The 20255-nt window shown below is 50.4% G+C and overlaps 2 protein-coding genes and 1 long non-coding RNA gene across 3 annotated transcripts in view; 2 read left to right on the top strand and 1 right to left on the bottom strand.

Moving 5' to 3' along the window:
* LOC308467561 overlaps positions 1 to 5466 on the top strand; it is a 52480-nt gene extending 47014 nt beyond the window's left edge. Inside the window, exons 2-3 of the long non-coding RNA XR_013981217.1 lie at positions 4883 to 5283; positions 5434 to 5466. This is a non-coding gene — a long non-coding RNA (uncharacterized lncRNA). The remainder of the gene's footprint in view (positions 1 to 4882; positions 5284 to 5433) is intronic.
* The window catches only part of POLRMT (RNA polymerase mitochondrial), a 50992-nt gene extending 44824 nt beyond the window's left edge, over positions 1 to 6168 (bottom strand). The window contains exons 1-3 of the mRNA XM_080988756.1: positions 6048 to 6168; positions 4319 to 4414; positions 2103 to 2827 (exon numbers count right to left, since the gene is read on the bottom strand). Coding sequence (XP_080844882.1) covers positions 2103 to 2827; positions 4319 to 4414; positions 6048 to 6093 — 867 coding nt within the window. The 5' untranslated portion in view covers positions 6094 to 6168. The remainder of the gene's footprint in view (positions 1 to 2102; positions 2828 to 4318; positions 4415 to 6047) is intronic.
* Positions 6169 to 8432: 2264 nt separating this feature from the next.
* On the top strand, positions 8433 to 18896 carry GPX4 (glutathione peroxidase 4). Its single transcript, XM_080989284.1, has 7 exons — positions 8433 to 8592; positions 13723 to 13817; positions 14880 to 15024; positions 15148 to 15299; positions 16869 to 16893; positions 18266 to 18325; positions 18614 to 18896. Exons 1-7 carry the CDS (start codon positions 8518 to 8520, stop codon positions 18644 to 18646), a joined length of 585 nt encoding a protein of 194 aa, XP_080845410.1. The 5' UTR covers positions 8433 to 8517; the 3' UTR covers positions 18647 to 18896.
* The last annotated feature ends 1359 nt before the right edge of the window (positions 18897 to 20255 follow it).

Raw genomic sequence — 20255 nt, 5'->3', positions numbered from 1 at the left:
TGCGCGCTCGGCGGGACCTCCTGCCGGGCGCGCAAGGCTTGCAGACACTCATCCGAAGCACGGGGAGCCCTCCGGAGTGCTCCCCGTGCTTCGGGCGACAAGCTGCAGCCCCAAGCCTTGCGCGCTGGGCGGGACCTCCTGCCGGGCACGCAAGGCTTGCAGACACTCGCCCGAAGCACGGGGAGTCCTCCGGAGGGCTCCCCGTGCTTCAGGCGACAAGTTGCAGCCCCAAGCCTTGCGCGCTGGGTGGGACCTCCTGCCGGGCGCGCAAGGCTTGCAGACACTCGTCCGAAGCACGGGGAGCCCTCCGGAGGGCTCCCCGTGCTTCGGGCGACAAGCTGCAGCCCCAAGCCTTGCGCGCTGGGCGGGACCTCCTGCCGGGCGCGCAAGGCTTGCAGACACTCGCCCGAAGCACGGGGAGCCCTCCGGAGGGCTCCCCGTGCTTCGGGCGACAAGCTGCCGCCCGAAGCCTCGCGCGCTCGCGCAAGGCTTGCAGACACTCGCCCGAAGCACGGGGAGCCCTCCGGAGGGCTCCCCGTGCTTCGGGCGACAGGCTGCTGCCCCAAGCCTCACGCGCTCGGCGGGACCTCCTGCCGGGCGCGCAAGGCTTGCGGACACTCGCCGGGGCTGCAGGCTGCTGCCTGCAAGCCTTGTGAGCCCGCGGGAACTCCCACCGGGCTTGCAAGGCTTGCGGATAGCTTCCTGAAGCCTGGAGAGCGAGAGGGGTCGGTGCGCACCGATGCCTCTCGCTCTCCAGGCTTCAGCGAAAGCCTGCATTCGCTCCATAGGACGCACACACATTTCCCCTTCATTTTTGGAGGGGAAAAAGTGCGTCCTATGGAGCGAAAAATACGGTAATAACATTATAGCATATGTGTCCATGTTTGTTAACTAATGTGGTTAAACTTTTTTTAAAAAACAACAACAACTTAGAGTGAGTTTTAGCACACATGAGAAACTTAAAACAAATCCTTATTTCCTGATGAATAGCCTTTGGACTATAAAGGTAAAGGTAAAGGGACCCCTGACTGTTAGGTCCAGTCGCGTACGACTCTGGGGTTGCGGCGCTCATCTCGCTTTACTGGCCGAGGGAGCCGGCGTACAGCTTCCAGGTCATGTGGCCAGCAGGACTAAGCCACTTCTGGCGAACCAGAGCAGCGCACGGAAATGCCGTTTACCTTCCCGCCAGAGCGGTACCTATTTATCTACTTGCACTTTGACGTCCTTTCGAACTGCTACCCGTGTCCCTTGGTGTCAGAAGTGGGACTGGACTATAATACAGTGGTGCCCCGCAAGACGAATGCCTCGCAAGACGGAAAACCCGCTAGACGAAAGGGTTTTCCGTTTTTGAGTTGCTTCGCAGGACGAATTTCCCTATGGGCTTGCTTCGCAAGACGAAAATGTCTTGCGAGATTTTTTTTCGCTTCCCCCCCCTTTTTCTAAGCCGCTAAGCCTTTAATAGTCTTTTAGCAGCTAATCCGCTAAGCCGATAAGCCTTTAATAGCCGCTAAACCGCTAATAGCGCTAATCCGCTAATAGGGTTGCTTTGCAAGACGAAAAAACCGCTAGACGAAGACACTCGCGGAACGGATTAATTTCGTCTTGCGAGGCACCACTGTATAACTTACCATATTTTTGGCTCTATAAGACTCACTTTTCCCCTCCTAAAAAGTAAGTGGAAATGTGTGTGCGTCTTATGGAGCGAATGCAGGCTGCGCAGCTATCCCAGAAGCCAGAACAGCAAGAGGGATTGCTGCTTTCATTGCGCAGCGATCCCTCTTGCTGTTCTGGCTTCTGATATTCAGAATATTTTTTTTCTTGTTTTCCTCCTCCAAAAACTAGGTGCGTCTTGTGGTCTGGTGCGTCTTATAGAGCGAAAAATACGGTGAATAGAAAATCTTTAGAAAGATATTTCCTCCAAAAGCATTTTATTTTAAAAATCTGATTTAAATTTAAAAATCTGATTTAAATAACAAAAAATCCGATTTAAAACAAAAAATCCGATTTAAATCAAAAAGATCAGATTTTTTATTTTAAAAAAAGAATTGAATTTTTATCCACCCTGGCACTACCACTGCAAGAAGGGATGCAAATCTCCTTACCTTCTTGGCGTACCCTTGCATAACGAGATTGTACATTCGGACGTCAAGGCGCTTCCTGCGGGCGTGGGAGCGGTGATAAAACATCAAGCACTGCTGGGCCCTTTCGGGCTGACCGAGAAAAAGGCAGGCGTCCAGATAGGACAAAATGTTCAGCTTGACGTTCATGTGGCGGTTCCCGTCTTCCTCGTCCAGGGGGAGCGTCTCCTCGGCGGCGTCCCAGACCCGAAAGGGCTCCCCCAGTTCCTCGCAGCTCCTGGAAGGATCCCGAGACTGTGTCCCGATCGAGACTTTGGCAGTCTTGTTTGGCTGGCCATCGTCGGCTTTGCTGGACTTCTGCGACTTAGACGCTCGCGCCTTGAGCTTTGCCCGGGTCTCTTTAGCGGGAGAGCGCAGGGAGAAATCTTTGTCCTTCGCGCCGGGCCCAATCCACTCCAGGGCAGGCTCAGCCACGTCGCCCGGGACGGCGGCCGAGAGCTTGGCCTCCAGTTTCAGAAGGCGTTTGTTCTTCATCGACTTCTCCTTCTTCAGCTTCTCGGTCCAGCGGCTAGGCTGGGGCTTTTCCTCGCGTTTCGGGGCGCTCTCGGTCCGAGCCGGGCTGGCAGCGGCCGTTTTCCGCGGGGCGGGCGGGAGGGAGCTGAACTTGCGCAGGCGGGAGCGTTGGACCTCGCTGACCGCCACCTCCGATACATTTTCGGCCTTCAGCTGCTGCACTCTTGCCTCCAGCACTGCAGGGGAGGAAAGGAAAGGAAGAATCGAATCGCTGGGGAATGCGGTGCGCTGAGTTAAAGAAGGCATCCGTAAATAAGACGCACCTAGTTTTTAGAGGGTTTTCCCAGTAGTGATGTATGGAAGTGAGAGCTGGACCATAAAGAAGGCTGATCGCCAAAGAATGGATGCTTTTGAATTATGGTGCTGGAGGAGACTCTTGAGAGTCCCATGGACTGCAAGAAGATCAAACCTCTCCATTCTGAAGGAAATCAGCCCTGAGTGCTCACTGGAAGGACAAATCCTGAAGCTGAGGCTCCAAGACTTTGGCCACCTCAGGAGAAGAGAAGACTCCCTGGAAAAGACCCTGATGTTGGGAAAGATGGAGGGCACAAGGAGAAGGGGACAACAGAGGACGAGATGGTGGGACAGTGTTCTCGAAGCTACCAGCATGAGTTTGATCAAACTGCGGGAGGCAGTGGAAGACAGGAGGGCCTGGCGTGCTCTGGTCCAGGGGGTCACGAAGAGTCGGACACGACTAAACGACTAAAGAAAGTTTTTAGAGGAGGAAAGGTGGAAAGCCCTGGTTTTTGAAGGATCAGCTCACAGTTGTTGAGCTTACTTTGCAAAGGGAAATAATCCTGTTTTTATGGGGTTCAGCCCACAGTTCTGCAGCTTCCTTAGGAAAGGAAAGGGAGCTGTTTCTAGAGTTTCCAGACAGATACAGTGGTACCTCTGGATTATAAAAGAATGCCAGCCCTTTTCCAAATAAGCAATTGGGATATTGCCGCTTCCAACGTTCCAGTTAGAATCGGGAAACCTGAGAGCCAATTTTCGTTTTAGAGAATTCAGTGCTTAGGGTGCTGCTCATTTGCTAAGCAAAAGAACCCAATGCTTTCACGAGATTGAGAGAGAGAGAGAGAGAGGGAGAGGGAGAGAGATCAGAGGTGCATCTCCTAAGAGTGTTTGCTTAGCCACACAAATGTAAAGGGTTTTCTTTAGTTGTTCTCTATAAGTCGCTTTGAGACCTTGTCTGGGGGAAAAGGTTGGGTATGAATATATAATAATAATAATAATAATAATAAAACTTTCCTTAATAGAACTGGTTAAATAGGAAGAGTTTAAAAAATAATAATAATACAATGCTTAAGAGGTAAAGGGACCCCTGACCATTAGGTCCAGTCATGACCGACTCTGGGGTTGCGGCGCTCATCTTGCTTTATCGGCCGAGGGAGCCGGCATACAGCTTCCGGGTCATGTGGCCAGCATGACTAAGCCGCTTCTGGCGAACCAGAGCAGCGCACGGAAACGCCGTTTTCCTTCCTGACGGAGTGGTACCTATTTATCTACTTGCACTTTGAGGTGCTTTCAAACTGCTAGGTTGGCAGGAGCAGGGACCGAGCAACGGGCGCTCACCCCGTCGCAGGGATTCGAACCGCCGACCTTCTGATTGGCAAGTCCTAGGCTCTGTGGTTTAACCCACAGCGCCACCCGCGTTATATTATGCTTACCTTCCAACAACTCTACTTGTTCACACACCCATCTTTTCCTGGCTTCTTCCTTCGCCCTGGCAGAGGAGTAATTTCTCACTCTGATCCAAAGGCTCTCTGAAACACAACGGAAAGGGTAAGCGTTAAAAGGGGAGAATATTGAAGGGAAACCAGAATGAGGAGAGAATAAGTCCGCTTCCCACCACACCCCAAACTACGAAGTTTAATTCCCACCCTTGTTTTGGGGGCAGCGGGGGGTGGGCGGAAAAGAGCGAGACCTCCTGTTAAGTAATACGAAGACACTGCCCACAGAAAATGAAGGAAAAGGGATGGATCCAGCCCTGTCGTTAAGGGGCAATGAAGCAACTGTAAAGGGGGAAAGGGTTTCATCCTCCTCTACAAATTACAAGACAGGGAAGGCTTCACACACACATATAAGGTTGCCACCTGTCTGGTATAATACAGAAACGTCCTGTATTTCAATATAAAATGCAATGCGTCCTGTGTTGATACAGTCTTGTCCTGTATTATTATTATTATTATTATTATTATTATTATTAACTGAATTTAAAGGTAAAGGTAAAGGGACCCCTGACCATTAGGTCCAGTCGTGACCGACTCTGGGGTTGCGGCGCTCATCTCGCTTTATTGGCCGAGGGAGCCGGCGTACAGCTTCCAGGTCATGTGGCCAGCAGGACTAAGCCGCTTCTGGCGAACCAGAGCAGCGCACGGAAACGCCGTTTACCTTCCCACCGGAGTGGTACCTATTGATCTACTTGCAATTTGACGTGCTTTCGAACTGCTAGGTTGGCAAGAGCAGGGATTCCTTTACCTTTAGGGCCCCAGCCCCCTCCCCAAATTTTTTGGTGTGTCTGTGTAGGGGAAGGTGGCTGCCAGATGCCCCCCTATATGGGAAAAAGGGTCCAACCCCCTCCCCTCCAATTTGCAATTATGGGTAGGGGGGCTTCTCTCCCCACCGAAAGAGCGTCAGGGGTGAATTAGACGCAGCCCTCCCACTGAGGACCCCCTACCCCACTCCACCCCACACTCTCCCCATATTATAGGATGGAATAGGGCCCCAGCCCCCTCCCCAATTTGCAATTATGGGTACGGGGCTTCTCTCTCCATTGGGGGAGCCTCTGAAAGGAAGAATGGAAGGGGTGAATTAGATGCTGCCCTCCCACTGAGGACACCCCACACTCTCCCCATATTAGAGGAGGGAATAGGGCCCCAGCCCCCTCCCCAATTTGCAATTATGGGTAGGGGGGCTTCACTCTCAACTGGGGGAGAGTGGCGGGGGGGGGGGGATATGATCCAGCCCTCCTACTGAGGAGACCCCATCCTACTCCACCCCACACTCTCCCCATATTAGAGGAGGGCATAGGGCTCCAGCCCCCTCCCCAATTTTTTGGGGGGTGGAATTGTGTGGGGGGAGGTGGCTGCCTGACTCCCCCCTCCCCTCCCCACACTCTCCCCATATCAGAGGAGGGGAGAGGGCCCCAGCCCCCCCCCCAATTTGCAATTATGGATGGGGGGGCTTTAGTCTCAACTGGGGGAGAGTGGCGGGGGGGGGATATGATCCAGCCCTCCTACTGGGGAGACCCCATCCCACTCCACCCCACACTCTCCCCATATTAGAGGAGGGCATAAGGCCCCAGCCCCTTCCCCAATTTTTTGGGGGGTGGAATTGTGTGGGGGGAGGTGGCTGCCTGACTCCCCCCTCCCCCTCCCCACCTGTTGAACTGCCTACCTGTGCCCCGCAGCAGCAGCGCCCCCTGCAGCTTCAGCATGGACATGCCCCTCTCTTAAACCCCCCTCATCTCAGCTCCCACCCAGACCACATTGGCTGGTCCCGACTGCGCAGGCGCGGCGTTGCTCCGCCTCCTTCTCCTCCACGCCAGCCAATAGGCATCCCGCTTCGCGCAGCCGTGTAAGCTGGAGCGCGTCTGGAGGAAACTACAACTCCCGGGAGGCATTGCGGGGGAGGCGCATGCGCAGGGAGGCGGCCTCAGGGAGCAGCGTGGTCGCTAGAGTTAGACAAAAAATGAAGAGGGGTCTAGCGCTATGTGTGTGTCGGCGATTTCCGGGATCGCGTTTTAGAACACACGTAGATATTGAGAGATAGAGATAATAATAATAATAATAACAACAATAATAATAACAACAACAACAATAACAACAACAACAACAATTTATTATTTGTACCCCGCCCATCTGGCTGGGTTTAGAGATGTATTTTGTTTTTTGGGCTCTCCTTTTCATTTCCTTTGCATTATTATTATTATTTATTTCATTTCTACACCGCTCTATATTTTTTAAGAAAAGCCTCAAAGCGGTTTAAATAATATTAAAACATCAATAAAACATTAAAACATCAATAAACAAAACCTCATATATGCAGATGACACAACCTTGTTGGCAGAAAGTGAGGAGGAATTGAAGAACCTTTTAATGAGTGTGAAAGAGGAGAGCGCAAAATATGGTCTGAAGCTCCACATCAAAAGAACTAAGATCATGGCCACTGGGCCCATCACCTCCTGGCAAATAGAAGGGGAAGAATGGAGGCAGTGAGAGATTTTACTTTCTTGGGCTCCATGATCACTGCAGATGGTGACAGCAGCCACGAAATTAAAAGACGCCTGTTTCTTGGGAGAAAAGCAACCGGCGTCAACCATCACACATAATTAAAAAGTTTGTAAGCCCAGGGGAGTAGAAAGATTGTTTGCTTGGCGCTGGAAAAAACCAGGGCTGCAATTGAGAAAGCTGGCGACAATTTCTCTGGCTCTAATCAGAACACCTGGCTCCCTTGAGAGGTCCAAACAAATGAGACAGGCATAAAATCAATAACAGGCAGGAGAACTTTGCCTTATTGACTTTGACTTTGATGCCAATTTAGCTGCAGCACTGGTGTATACTTGAATACATCTGGTGGAATTATGTTTTAATGATGAATACAATTGACCTTGGCTGGCGGCGTGGATTCCACCCTTCATGTTCCTAGGACTTGCCGATCATAAGGTCGGCGGTTCGAATCCCTGCGACAGGGTGAGCTCCCGTTGCTCGGTCCCAGCTCCTGCCCGACTGGACCTAATGGTCAGGGGTCCCTTTACCTTTAATTTAAGCAAGTAAGTTTTGTAATGAGCTTGTGTTACACTTAAATTGGGAGTTGCAGGGCATTTCCATCAAACCAAAATTTACAGCAATGTGAGATGTGTTGTTGAGGGGGGTGTTAACAAGAGAGCTCCATAATTTAATGTTAGAGAGCCAGTGTGGTGTAGTGGTTAAGAGCGGTGGACTCGTAATCTGGTGAACCGGGTTTGCGTCTCCGCTCCTCCACCTGCAGCTGCTGGGTGACCTTGGGCTAGTCCCACTTCTCTGAAGTCTCTCAGCCCCACTCACCTCACAGAATGTTTGTTGTGGGGCAGGAAGGGAAAGGAGAATGTTAGCTGCTTAAAAAGGTAAAGGGACCCCTGACCATTAGGTCCAGTCGTGGACGACTCTGGGGTTGCGGCGCTCATCTTGCTTTATTGGCCGACGGAGCCGGCGTACAGCTTCCGGGTCATGTGGCCAGCAGGACTAAGCCGCTTCTGGCGAACCAGAGCAGCGCACGGAAACGGCGTTTACCTTCCCGCCGGAGTGGTACCTATTAATCTACTTGCACTTTGACGTGCTTTCGAACTGCTAGGTTGGCAGGAGCAGGGACCGAGCAACGGGAGCTCACCCCGTCATTGCGGGGATTCGAACCGCTGACCTTCTGATCGGCAAGTCCTAGGCTCTGTGGTTTAACCCACAGCGCCACCTGCGTCCCATTTGAGACTTCTTAGGGTAGTGATAAAGTGGGATATCAAATCCAAACTCCTCTTCTTCTTCTTCCCCCAGAGCTTTGCATCCTGGCTTCTGGCTCCTTTCCAAGGATGCTCCAGATGTTAATCTCCAAGACAACCGCATCTGGGATGCAGATCTTCCCGATTGGCTGCGCCACCTGCCCGTAACGTCCACGGCCCTATCAGCGCTCGTACGAAAGGGCGGGGCCTCGCGTCTTACCCGCCGCTTGCTAAACCTTGCCCCGCCCTTCCCGCTGCCCCATTGGTCGAGAGAGAGTGGGGCGGTGCTTTCGACTGGGGCGTCCGGAGAAGCCGCCCGCTGATTGGCTGCCGTGAATTTGAGCCGTTTCTGAGGGGAAGGATAAAGGCGGAGTCCGCGGAAAGCGGCCGAAGGGGATGAGCTTGGAGCGCTTAGTGAAGAGGACGCTTCTCTGCGGGCTGCTGGCAACGCGGGGCCTGACCAGGACAATGGTGAGTTTCGAAGAAAGGCTTGGTCGCGCTAGGCCCGGCTAGGCCTCTCAGCCGTGGCCGCTCTAGCCGCCCCTGGGTTTTCGGTGGTCATAGCATAGACGTGGGGGGCCAGAGCGTCTCCCTCTTGGAGGACCTAACAAATCCTTGGACCATTGTTTTCTTGGCTCTTATTTTTCTTCCCCCCATAATCCCTTTGGATCCATGGTCTGTCTCTCCCATGAAATGGAGTGTTAAGCTGATTTCCTTCCTAAATTCTTTTTCTTTTGCTAGTGTTGCAATAATTCCCATAATCCTCTGTGTGTGTTTGTGTGTATCTTTCTCTCTCTATATATAGTGTGTCTGTATATATAAATGTATGTGTGTATATGTGTGTATGTATATATATTTGTGTGTGTATATGTGTGTGTGTATGTATATATAAATGTGTGTGTGTGTGTGTGTGTGTGTATATATATATATTTGCGAGGGGTTTTTTTTTGTGTGTATACATATATATATACATATACACATACACATATATATCCTTTTGTCTCCCAGGGTGCATTGGAAAAGGGGTCTTGGTGTGTTAATATACATAGCCTTTAATTCTGCCTTTTCCCAGCAGCTGTGGAGGGTGGCTGCCAGTTCCAAGAATTGCAACTGTGTCCTATAAATGCATTTAAAGATAAGCAAGCAGGGAGGGCTGCTGCCACCGTAAGGAAACTCTTTTCGCCCTATTGTGAAACTGCCAACACTTCCCGTTACTCTCTGGGACTTGGGTTGTTATATTCCCCAACACCCTTGCAATATATTCGCCACACATTTATTGCAAAGAGTTAAAGGTGCTGCTGTATGTGATATTACCTCCACACCCTGTTTCATTCTCGCAATAGCCCTGTGAGGTGAGTTAAGCTAAAGGGGCATTGACTGGTGAGCTTCATGAGTGGGAGGATTCGAACCGAAGCCCTTCTAGGTCCTGGCCCAATGCGAACCACTGGCTTTGTGGGGTTGGTTGGCTCGCTTTGGATCACGCTGCTACCTTTTGCATTATGACCCGATGTCTTGCTGTTCTCTGGCTGCTTCCAGAGCACGGTGGGTGGAATTCAGGTAATTTCTACTCAAAAGTGGACCCATGAAAACGAGTAGACTTAAATTAGCAGTGCCAGTTAATATCGGGTGGGTCTGCTTGGAGTTTGCTTCTTTTCCCCCCTACCTGATTCTGTGGGGCAACCGGTTCTTCCTGTTTCTCTCTGGGGTCTGTCGCTGTGGTGGGCTTTGGAGCCTAAAAGCGCACAACCTCATTTCATAACTTTGTGCTAGAAACTCCCTCCTGCCTCTCGCACCTAATTCTCTGCACCAGTCTTTCCCTGAGCAATTGCCTACACCTGTCCCGGTGTAGGCAATTAACTGCAATTAGTTGCTGCCTCAAAAGTAATCAAAAGCAAAGCAAGTTTCACCTGAGGCTTCTCCACCTTGAATGCAGTTCTCTGCTGCACCTGGGGCAACGTATAAAAATGTTTTTTATTAATGCAGTGGGAACATCTCTGGCCAAGCTTATAATCTTAATTATAAGTGAGTTTTTTCCTAATTCAGGTGTGCTTATCGGCTCTCTTCTGCTTTGGGGACGAGGGAGAAAAAAAGCCCACCCAGTACAGTATCGCCAAAGCAGTATTCACCTCCTGTTCCATACTTGGGATTTAGAGGCTAGGGCGTCGGAAAATCCCCTTGAAAACCTTGTTTTACCATGATTGTAATAGCTGCTCAGATTACCTATTGTCCGTGTCTTCTTTCCAGTCTTAAAAGCCATCGCCATTAGAAAGCGATCCTGTTTTGTAGCTGTGGGTTCTACAAGTTCACCGCACATAGGGCAAAGTGCTTCCTTCTGTTCGGAAGTCGATGCCAACTTACTTTACCTGCCTGGAAGAAATGCTTTTTTTTTCCAGGCGAAGGGATGCCATTTCTAATCATGGGGAAATGTCGTTCCTGTCTCTCCACTTTCCAAAACGCTGGTTCCTAGCAAGCATGTTTTAATCACAGCGCTGTTTCGGCTGGTGATTAACCCAGTTTATGTTGCGAAACATTCCTTAATCTGGGAGCAGGGCAGCGTTGGCACCCAGCCGATTTCCCTGGTTTCTGCCTGACTTGACTATTCTCCAGAAACAAAAGTCCGGGGCCTTGAAGTGCTCTTGGAAGTCAAAGTTCGTGGTGGCAGCTGCTTTCATCTGCAATGCAGTAGTAAGAACTGAGAAGTCTGTGGAAACTTCCACCTTTGAGACCGGTTCTGCCATCTTTGTTATGAGTCAGGAGGGTGCTTTTTTTAATTTATTTACCGTGGTTCATTTACAGAGCTTGCTCCTTTGGGATCTTGATTAAGCCTGGTTATAAAAGGCAACCAGAGTGGCCGCTCTAAATTCCTTCCTGATCTTTCCTCTGTGTGTAATCTTGTTGCCTAATGGAGCCTTTGTGTAACAGGGATTGGGGGCGGGAGGGGAGAGAGAGAAGGCAAAGGCCTTGAACCACCCACACGCATTGTCCTCGATCACATGAGCATCAGGGGAGGATGTTGAAAGACAAGAATTTTTAGAGGTCAGCATCAACAAAGGGACAGGGAGAGAGTTGGTCACGGCTTGGTTTGTTTGGGACTCGAGGTTGTAAACTGGAGCTGCGTGGAATACAGGGCACATCGGAACACGCTCAGATTATTTTTGCACCCTATAATTTCTGCACTGCACTGACTTCACAGTGGCTCCCCAGAGTAGTCTCACAAGGGTCTACCCACAACCTCTGTTACCTGTTATCCTTTTAACTGGGGATGCCAGGGATTGAGCCTGCACAGAAATAATAATACTAATGGTAAAGGTAAAGGGATCCCTGACCGTTAGGTCCATTCGTGGCCAACTCTGGGGTTGCGGCGCTCATCTCGCTTTATTGGCCGAGGGAGCCGGCGTACAGCTTCCGGGTCATGTGGCCAGCAGGACTAAGCCGCTTCTGGCGAACCAGAGCAGCGCACGGAAACACCGTTTACCTTCCCGCCGGAGTGGTACCTATTTATCTACTTGCACTTTGATGTGCTTTTGAACTGCTAGGTTGGCAGGAGCAGGGAACGAACAACGGGAGCTCACCCCGTCGCAGGGATTCAAACTGCTGACCTTCTTATCAGCAAGCCCTACGCTCAGTGGTTTAGACCACAGCGCCACCCGCGTCCCAATAATACTAATAATAAGGTTTTTTTAAAAAGTAAAGGACCCCTTTAAGGTTAAGTCCAGTTGAAGGAGACTGTGGGGTTGCGGCGCTCATCTCGCTTTCAGGCTGAGGGAGCCAGCATTTGTCCACAGACAGCTTTCCAGGTCATGTGGCCAGCAGGACTAAACCGCATCTGGTGCAACAGGACACCATGACGGATACCAGAACACATGGAAACGCCATGAAGTAGCGTCTCCACCCCCATTGTTCTGCCCAGACTCTGAGGTCCAGCGCCGAGGGCCTTCCGACGGTTCCCTCACTGCAAGAAGCCAAGTTACAGGGAACCAGGCAGAGGGCCTTCTCGGTTTTGGCGCCCTCCCTGTGGAACGCCCTCCTGCCGGATATCAAAGAGAAAAACAACTACCAGACTTTTAGAAGACATCTGAAGGCAGCCCTGTTTAAGGAAGCTTTTAATGTTTGACAGACCTCTGGTCTGTCAACTGTTTTAAAACAGCAACAGGGAGATCTGTGGCCTGCAGAGGTTGCCAGGCTACAACCCACCGTGCTGCCTGGGCGACAGATTCTCACCCCCTCTTGCTTTAGAGGATAACCTGGGTAGGGGAGGGAAAGGATAGGGGCTTTGGATCCAGATTAATTTAATCACACGTTAATTCCATTGAAATCCCTGACTGGTGAAAGCCCCCTTAATTGCAGTTTAGCCTCCTGGATCCGTCCCTGTGTGTTGTAACGGCTAAAGTTGCGTCCACACACACCCACACCCCAAAGTCCAAGTTACACCTCTTGACCCAGGTCAAGGAGAATCCTGGGAACTGTAGTTTTATTAAGGGTGCTGGGCATCGGTTGCCCCGCGAGGAAAGCACGCTTGGCCGACTCTAGTTGGCAAGGAATAAGCTCTTCTGAGTTGACCCGCTTTAGAAAGCTGGAGAGGCCAGGCGGACGGAGATGTCCGTTGGCAACTTGGCATCCACAGATCTCCCCAGGGATGGAGTTGGAATTTGCACCAATTGCAAAATGCGCCTGGCTAATTTCCAACGCTGAGCCCTGGCGCTGGAAGGAGAGGGAAATGGGAGATTTGCAGCCCTAGAAACACACACACACACACACACACACACACACACACACACACAAACGCACGAGAGTGCCACGAGAGCTCTTTCTGAATAATAATAATAATAATAATAATAATAATAATAATAAATAAAAATAATTTATTATTTATACCCCGCCCATCTGGCTGAGTTTCCCCAGCCACTCTGGGCGGCTTCCAATCAAGTGTTAAAAACAATACAGCGTTAAATATTAAAAACTTCCCTGAACAGGGCTGCCTTCAGATGTCTTTTAAAGATAGGATAGCTGCTTATTTCCTTCACATCTGAAGGGAGGGTGTTCCACAGGGCAGGCGCCACCACCGAGAAGGCCCTCTGCCTGGTTCCCTGTAACCTCACTTCTCGCAATGAGGGAACCGCCAGAAGGCCCTCGGAGCTGGATCTCAGTGTCCGGGCTGGACGATGGGGGTGGAGACGCTCCTTCAGGTATACAGGGTGGATTTGATGTAAAGCACGATTTAAATCAAAGAATCAGGGTGGATTTGATTTAAATCACTAGTCAGTAAGACTTGATTTAAATCACTTATTTACAGAAAGACTCATTCTTGCTGGTATCATCTTAATATTTACAACCAGTATTTAGAACACTGCAATTGGAAACGGAAGGCTTGAATTACAACGGGGGGAACGCAAATTAGCAGTGCAACAGGAAACACAGGGGGGCGCAAAACAGAGCACGTTCGGCTTCTGAAAAAAAGTTCGAAAACTACTTCCGGTTTTGCAGCGTCCAGGTTCCAAGTTGTTCGTGAACCGAGCTGTTCGAAAACCGAGATGCCCCTGTACTTTTGATTTGAGGTGTGCTTATTCCTGACCCCCGCTTCCTGTTTCTCCCCGCTTCCAGTGTGCTCAAGAAACCGACTGGCAGTCTGCCAAATCCATCTACGATTTCCACGCCACGGACATCGATGGCGCCGACGTCTCGCTCGAGCGGTACAGGTAAGTGTGCGGGGTATTTTCTTCCCTCTGCATATTTGTTTGGGCCCACTCTTCCTGCCTTGAATCAAGGCAGGCATAGGCAAACTCGGCCCTCCAGATATTTTTGGGACTACAACTCCCATCATCCCTAGCTAACAGGACCAGTGGTCAGGGAGGATGGGAGTTGTAGTCCCAAAACATCTAGAGGGCCGTGTTTGGCCACCACTGACTTGGAGGAATGGTCAAGTCAGTTTCTTATATTTTTCAAATTTATACATTTCATTGGTTTTACAGTCAATTTAACATTTCCAGATTTCGACACCACTTCTCCCTCTTTCTGCGGTTCCTTGAATTTATTTTTTGGTGCCTTCTGCATATTCAAGCTCATCTGACTTGCTCATTGACTTACCGTATTTTTCGCTCTGTAGGACGCACTTTTTCCCCTCCAAAAATTAAGGGGAAATGTATGTGCGTCCTATGGAGCAAATGCAGGCTCCTTGGCTTCAGCGATAGCAACGCGAAGCCTCCGAAGTGCAGAGGGAGCGCTCCCTCCACGCTCCGGAGGCTTCGAGTTGCTTTTGCTGGAGCCTGGAGAGCGAGAGGCGTCGGTGCACACCCACCCCTCTCGCTCTCAGGCTTCAGGGATAGCCGCCGGGAGAGCAAGACTCTCCTGGCTTCAGCGAAAGGAACCTGAAGCCTCCGGAGCGCAGCGGGAACTTGCGCTGCGCTGCGAAGGCTTCAGGGATAGCCGCTGCGCTCTGGAGGCTTCGGGTTCATTTTGCTGAAGCCGGGAGAGCAAGACTCTCCTGGCTTCAGCAGAGAAGGAGAGCTGCGCAGCGCCCCTTCAGCCAAGCGGGAGGAGAAATGGAAGGGGCTCCGTTTCTCCTGCCGCTTCGCTGAAGGGGCGCTGAGCAGAGAGGGGGAGATTTTTTCCCCTTGTTCTACCCCTCTAAAACAAGGTGCGTCCTATGGTCGGGCGCGTCCTATAGAGCGAAAAATACGGTACCTACTGTAAATATATATACTCGCATGACGGTTGGATCAGGGTCTTCCTTCACAAACGTTCCCCTTCCGTCTCTGCAGGGGCCACGTCTGCATCATCACCAACGTGGCCTCGAAATGAGGCAAGACGGGCGTGAACTACACTCAGTTTGTCGACCTGTACAGCAGATACGCTGAGAGAGGTTTACGCATCTTGGGGTTCCCCTGTAACCAGTTCGGCAAGCAGGTAGGGTGCCGGGAGGTCTGGCAACCGCGTGGTGTGATGTAGTTTTTTTGCTCCTTTTTTTTGAGGGGCGGGCAGGCAGGCGCCAGCGGCGACCATTTCTCATCTCCCTTCCCCAAACTGCAGGAGCCGGGCACCAACGAGGAAATCAAAGCCTTCGCTGCAGGTTACGGTGTGAAGTTCGACATGTTCAGCAAGATCGAGGTGAACGGGGACGGCGCCCACCCCCTCTGGAAGTGGATGAAGAGCCAGCCCAAAGGCCGGGGGACACTGGGCAAGTGAGTTTCTGAACCGCGGGAGCTGGAATTATAGTATATGCTTTGGTAAACGGCCTATATGCAGAGAGATGACGCACCCTTCTTCTCACACCCAGCTCCGATAACAGTGCTGGATTTATGTATAAGCCAAACAAGCTATAGCTTAGGACCCCACTCTCTTGGGGGCCCCCAAAAAAATTTAAAGGAAAAAAACCATTGCATCTACATTTCCAAAATATAAGATGAAAAAACAAATAAAACCTACATAAGTGTTTTGTGTTGTGTAGGCTCCTATGGTGTAAATCATGACCCCCGCCTGCTAGCCTGCTCTCTAAAATATCCCTGGTTTGCTCCTTTCTATATATAGGGTGCCTACATTCTGCATGTGCAAATGGCTTGAGATACCTACTAGGTCCACAAATTGCCATATAGCATATATTCAACACAAAAAATAGTGACAATTTGTTCTTGACAAAGGACGGCTGGACATATAAAGGGCCCCATTACCTTCAGGAGTTTAGGACCTCATCAAACCTAAATCCGGCCCTGTTTGATAACGCAGGCGTGCTTTACTTTGGAGAACGTGGCTTAATTTGTACATGTGCACAAAATTCTAAAAGGTGAGGGAATAGCTCTAAGCTTGTGTAATTTACCGGCCTGAGGACTCCCCTTTCCGCAGTGGCGTCCATCCTGACCAAGGAAAGCCGCCTTAAACATCACAACTGTTAACTGAGGAGAATCCAGCACACATATCCGCCACCAAACAGAGGAGCGCCGAAACATTGGGGGATGTCTCAGGGCCTCCCCTCCCTGCTTCTTAATGGGGCGTGATCCTGACCCCCGGTCCCCAATTCTGAATCCCCTTTAAGGACGAGGCTCTGTCAGTTTTGCAAAAACAACAACCCCTGCAGAGAATCTGAGCTCTGCTTTGGGAGACCCAGGTTCCTAGACCTCATGATGGCAGGGCAAAGCCCCACAGGAGGGTGTTTTGTTTTGAAGGTTCTGCAAATATATATTGAGCGCTCTCTCAAAACCTTAACAAAAAACTGGTACCCTTGGGGGCAGGTAGAAAAGGCTGTGAACCTTTTTGGGGTGGAGAGGTGGTTAACAGCTCCTCCCTGTGCTGTTTGTGTGAAGATTGGGGCGTGGGTGGGTATTTATTCCAGAGCTCCCTGCTGCGATCTAGCCTGCAGATCTCCAGTTAGGACCAAGGCAAGGCATGCCACCGATGATAATAATGATGATAATTTCTTTATACCTCGCCCATCTGGCTGGGCTTCCCCAGCCACTCTGCCTGGTTCCCTGACTTCCCAGTTTGATAAGGAACCAAGTTGCAACTGTTGTGATTCCTGAACAATATCTTGACCCTTGCCCTGTGTTCTAGATTACAAGCAGCTATTGCCGCAGCTTCCATCATCCCTGGCAAACAGCCATTCTGGCTTGCCAGAGCTGATGAGAGTTGCAGGGGGCGGGGCGGTATCTGAGCAGCGTGACCCCAGGGGCATTTCTGTTTGATGCATGGACCTGTTTTGGATTTCTTGTTCCGAAACTAAAGTGTTGTTGTTGTTTTTTCTCTCCCCTGTCACCTAGTGCCATCAAATGGAACTTCAGCAAGGTGAGCTTTCAGCTTTCGACTCCTGGCTCTTCGAATCCCAGCTGGACTGCGGTCCTTTCCCCTTTTGGGTGCCCTCCCTCGATTGGATCGGCCTGCGCAACATCTGTGCCCCTCCAGCTCCCAGCATCCCTGGCCGGGGAAGGGGGCAAATCCAGCAACAGATCTTCCCCATCCCAGCTTCGGAGGGGAGGCAATTCTGAAGTGGCTCGTGCGTCTTAACTCCCTTTGGGGGCATCGCTGGGCCTATCAAGTCCGGCCTCCTGTTTCCAAGCCCCAAAGCACTCCCTGGCAGCTGGTAGACTGCCCTGGCAGCTGGAGGTTCGATCGCCAGCTGTTGATAGGAACTGTCCTCCGTGGAGTTGTTTAAGCCCAGGGGTGGGAGGAACCTCAGGCCTGTGGTGGGGGGCTCTAAATTACAATTACCTAATCAATGTATATCATCTCAAAGAGCCCAGGGTGCATTAAGAACACATTTTATGGAGGTTATTTAATGGCTAAAGGCCTCTGAACCTCTCGGGGAGGAGGGACACTGAGAAGGGCCTCTGACGACAAGCGCAGGGTCTGGGTCGGTTTGCATGGGGAGAGGCAGGCTTTCAGATACAGTGGTACCTTTGTTCTCAATCCGCCTTGGTACTCAAAACAACCTGGAACCCAAACACCGCAAACCCAGAAGTTAAGTTTTCCGGTTTGCGAACTTTTTTTGGAAGCCAAACATGCTTCCGTTTTGAGTCTTACGCTTCCGTGTTGAGTGCCACACATCCGTTTAAACGAGTCTGCCTGTTTTTGCTTTTGCTTCTCTTTTTTGCGACTGCGTGCAACCCAGTTCATCTACTGATTGTGTGACTGCAGTACGTGGTTTATTGCTTTCACTTTATGGATCGAGGGTCTAGTTAGATAGTAAAATTCATGTCAAATTGCTGTTTTGGGGGTTGTTTTTAAAAGGCTGGAACGGATTAATCCGTTTTGTGTTACTTTCTATGGGAAGGCGCACCTTGGTTTTGGAATGGACTTCCAGAACGGATTAAGTCTGAGAACCAAGGTACCACTGTATAGAAGTCATGAGCGGTGAAAGGCAGTGGTGGTCCCTAAGCCCGTCTGCCTGATCCTCGGCACTGTGCCCATCGCTGTAGCTCCTCCATCTCTGCATCAACCTGTTCTTGGTCCCTGGGAGGGAGTTGAGACTCCGGCAATATTGGGAGCGCCAGGGTTTCTGCTGTGCTGAAAGATGCCCTGGTTTCATCCCATATCGAAGCACCCTGGATTTCCTTCCCCGGTTCAAGGCACTCTTTGTTCACTAGCTGTCCTCCATTTTCTCTCTCTCTCTCTCTCTCTCTCTCTCTCTCTCTCTCTCGTCTCTCTCTCCTTCCTTCAGTTTCTAATCAACAAGGAAGGCCAGGTGGTGAAGAGATACAGCCCAATGGACGACCCATTTGTAAGTATCGCACTCAGGTTTCAGTTTTGGCTTTGCACCGGAGATGGCATCAAGAGTGCCCTTAGTCTGCCCTGCATACGGTGGCGCTGGGGTCTAAACCCCTGAGCCTCTTGGGCTTGCCGATCGGGAGGTCGGCGGTTCGAATCCCCGCAACAGGGTGAGCTCCCGTTGCTCGGTCCCAGCTCCTGCCAACCTAGCAGTTCGAAAGCACGTCAAAGTGCAAGTAGATCAATAGGTACCGCTCCAGAGGGAAGGTGTTACTGATCGCCTTTTCTCCTCCGCCTGCAGGTGATCGAGAAGGACCTGCCCGCTTACCTCTAGGACTTGTTGAACACGACACCGGATCACCCTGCGTTTCCTCTGCCCCGACTCTCTCCTCTGCTTTCCTGCAAAGTTTGCCTGGATGATGGCCTGCCTTGAAGCCAAGCCCGTTTGGTGGGGCAGGCCTGAGAAAAAGATATATATATATATATATGCAAACTCTTGCAGGGACGGGGAGGCGGTAGACTCTGGGGCCCGGAGTTGCCTGCCAATGCCGTAGCAATAAAAGTGTTTTTGTCTCTCCTCCTGACGTGACTTGTGTCTGTGGAATTCTGTCTCGCTGCCTTCGGACTCTGAAGATGAGAAGAGGCGGGAGAGATGGGCTTGTTCCATCAGCATCCTTGCCTTGCAGCTTTCATTTTGGTGCAGCCTCAGTTCAGTAATGACTAATGTGCTAAATAACTAATTGGAGCCTGTTTGGCAGTGGGATTCATGACCTGAGAATGTGGACTCCCTTCTTCGCTGGAGGTTTCTAAAGAGAGGTTGGGTGGCCCATCTGTTGTGGATTCTTCAGCTGAGATATCTGCATTGGAGGGGGTTGGATTAGATGACCCTGGGTTGCCCCTTCCGAGTCGACCATTTTTATTTTTATTTTGATAGAGGCATTCCCTCCTGCAGGAACGTCTTCTAAGATGCTTGCTTTCCTCCATTTCTAGGGAATTGCTGCCTCCTTTTTTTGCCCTGAGGGAAGAGGCTGTTGGTCTCCTTTTACATTAGTGGCACCTTGGTTCTCAAACGCTTTGGTACTCAAACAACTTGGAACGCAAACCTGGAAGTAAGTGTTCTGGTTTGTGAACTTTTTTCGGAAGCTGAACGTGCTCCATTTTGAGTGTTACGCTTCCAATTTGAGTGCCATGCTTCTGTTTTGAGTGTTACACGGAGGTCTGTCGGTTTTTGCTATTTATTTTGTGTTTTTTGCAGCTCTTTTTGCTTTGTGTTTGTGACTGCATGCAACCCAGTCCAGCTGCTGATGGATTGATTGTGTGACTGCAGGACATTGGTTATTGCTTTCATTTTATGAGTCAATGACCTCGTTAGATAGTAAAATTCATGTTCAATTGCTGTTTTAGGGGTTGTTTTTAAAAGCCTGGAACGGATTAATCCGTATTCCATTACTTTCAACGTGAAAGCGTGCCTTGGTTTTGGAACAGTTTGAGAACCAAGGTACCACTGTACTACGATTTCAAGGAAAATTAGCAAAGCATTCCGCACATCGATGTTAGGAGTTTGAGGTCAGAGAATCCTAGAATTGTAAGAGCTGGAATGGGTCATCTAGTTCAAACCCCTTGCAATGCAGGAATCTTTTGCCCAATGTGTGTCTCGAACTCACGACCCTGAGATAGTGTCTTGTGCTCTTATTGAATGAGGCAGCTCTCAATCTGCTCTTCGAGAGTAAAAGCCATTTTAACCAACAGAACCAAAATTAGAGGAGACTCAAAGTAGCGGAAGCAAGGAAGCCCCGGGCCACAGCCATCTCCTCTATTGACCAAGGCAGTTGCGATTCTTGCTTTCACAATTTCAGGGTGTTTTACGGGTTTTTAAAAAATCTAGCAAATCAAAACCATACCAAACGGCCCCTTTCATTTTCTCATGCGCGTACAAATTTCGA

This window comes from Podarcis pityusensis (genome assembly GCF_964106645.2).
Source record: "Podarcis pityusensis genome assembly, chromosome: 18".
In the NCBI taxonomy this organism is placed as follows: Eukaryota; Metazoa; Chordata; class Lepidosauria; order Squamata; family Lacertidae; genus Podarcis; species Podarcis pityusensis.
The sequence above is the reverse complement of the archived record's forward strand: the minus strand, read 5'-3'. Positions and strand labels throughout refer to the sequence as shown.